Source organism: Ipomoea triloba, chromosome 5 (genome assembly GCF_003576645.1).
Source record: "Ipomoea triloba cultivar NCNSP0323 chromosome 5, ASM357664v1".
NCBI lineage: Eukaryota > Viridiplantae > Streptophyta > Magnoliopsida > Solanales > Convolvulaceae > Ipomoea > Ipomoea triloba.
In genome coordinates, this window is record NC_044920.1 from 10,969,060 (window position 1) to 10,971,336 (window position 2,277).

Here is a 2,277-nt window from a genome sequence, read left to right on the forward strand (position 1 = left end):
TATTGTTATAAAATAATATCAATTTACTATATTAATTTACAAATAATACTTGTAGGTAATTAGTTAGATTCGAGATTTGTTTACGGATGTGGATAACTCTGTGGTGAGGTAAGATTTTTTCCTATTTTTATTTATGCTTTGGCTTTATATATTGTTTCCGGTGATTAGCCACACCGTGGTCTATGTTCATTTATGTTTTGGCTTTATATATTGCATCCGGTGATTAGCCACACCGTGGTCTATGTTTATTTATGCTTTGGCTTTATATATTGCTATTCGGTGATTAGCCACACCGTGGTCTATGTTTATTTATGCTTTGTTTGTTATTATTATAGAATTTGTTGAATTAGTATTAACTTAAGTTTAATTAGGATTAATATTATTTTAGATTGGCTTGTGATGGATAAAAGTTGGATGAATGCTTCTCGAATTAGTCAAGAATACGATGATGGAGTTAAAAATTTTATTAACTTTGCAAAGAATAACCTTCCGGGTAGTAATGAAAGGCTCCTCTGTCCTTGTAAAAAGTGTTGTAATCAGAAAAGGTTATGTGTGAAAGACGTATATGATGATCTAATCTGTCATGGGATTAATCCATCTTATACAAAATGGATATGGCATGGTGAAAACAATGTGGCTACAAAATCTAACATGTATGTTGACAACGAAGCAAATGAAGATGATGAGTCTGAAGATCAATTAGATGAAATGTTTCGCGATGTTGGAGAGGAGTTCACCGATCGGTCAAACGAGTTGGATGAATTATTGAAGGATTCAAAATTACCTTTATGGCCGGGTTGTAGTAAATATACTCGATTATCTGTTGTATTAAAGTATTCAACTTGAAAGCTGGGAATGGGTGGAGTGACAAGAGCTTTACTGCGTTACTTGAGATATTAAAGGAAATGCTTCCAGATGATAATGAACTTCCGAAGAGTACATATGATGCCAAGAAGATTTTGTGTCCCATGGGTATGGGATATAAAAAGATACATGTTTGCCCTAACGATTGCATATTGTTTAAGAATGATTACAAAGATTTGCATGCATGTCCAATATGTGGGGCATCTCGTTTCAAAACAAGAGAGAATGTTGCTGGGAAAGTAAGTTTGAAAAGTCTACCAGCTAAAGTTATGTGGTATCTTCCAATTCTCTCAAGATTTAAGCGTATGTTTGCTAATCCAAGCGATGCGAAAAACTTAACATGGCATGCAGATCAAAAAATTTCTGATGGAAAGCTTCGACACCCGGCTGATTCCCGTCAATGGACAACATTTGATAATGCATTTCCTGAATTTAGTCACGAGCCGAGAAATCTTAGGCTTGGACTTTGTACTGATGTTATGAACCCTCACGGGAACCTAAGTAGCAAACATAGTTCGTGGCCAGTTATGTTGGTAATTTATAATTTACCTCCTTGGTTGTGTATGAAACGCAAATACATATTATTGTGCTTAATGATTTCTGGGCCAAAACAACCAGGAAATGGTATAGATGTCTTTTTGGCGCCTTTGATTGAAGACTTGAAAAGTTTGTGGGATGAAGGTGCGTTAGTGTTTGACGCATACTGAAAAGAGAGTTTTAAGTTGCATGCAATGCTTTTCTGCACAATCAATGATTTTCCAACTTATGGAAACCTATCTGGATATAGTGTCAAAGGACATAAGGCATGCCCCATATGTGAAGATAATACATGTTATCATCNAGGACATAAGGCATGCCCCATATGTGAAGATAATACATGTTATCATCAACTTGTTCATGGCAGAAAGATAGTCTACATGGGGCATCGAAGATTTCTAGATAAATTTCACCCTTATAGAAGATTAAAAAAGCTTTCAATGGGGTACAAGACTATACAGATGCTCCACAACCATTAACTGGGATTCAAGTTTATGAACGCCTAGAGTGTATCAATGTTACTTTTGGTAAGACTCAAAAACTTAAATCTCAAAGAGGTAAGAGATCAAAATCTAATGTTGATGTACCATCAAATGAGAAGAGTCCGTGGAAAAAGAAATCAATATTTTTTTATCTTCCATATTGGAAGACACTTGATGTCAGACATAGTATTGATGTGATGCATGTTGAGAAAAATGTGTGTGATAGTCTTGTTGGAACTCTTTTAGACATAAAAGGTAAGACTAAAGATGGTCTCAATGCTAGATTGGACTTGATTGAAATGGGTATACGACCTACATTAGCTCCACATAGTGGTGATAAGAAGACATATTTGCCTCCAGCTGCTCATACTTTGTCAAGAAAGGAGAAAATCAG

At 35.3% G+C, this 2,277-nt stretch overlaps 1 protein-coding gene across 1 annotated transcript; it reads left to right on the forward strand.

Moving 5' to 3' along the window:
* Nucleotides 1-399: 399 nt before the first annotated feature.
* On the forward strand, nucleotides 400-1,776 carry LOC116020221. The gene is made up of 4 exons (XM_031260701.1): nucleotides 400-796; nucleotides 850-1,377; nucleotides 1,483-1,545; nucleotides 1,652-1,776. Exons 1-4 carry the CDS (start codon nucleotides 400-402, stop codon nucleotides 1,774-1,776), a joined length of 1,113 nt encoding a protein of 370 aa, XP_031116561.1.
* The last annotated feature ends 501 nt before the right edge of the window (nucleotides 1,777-2,277 follow it).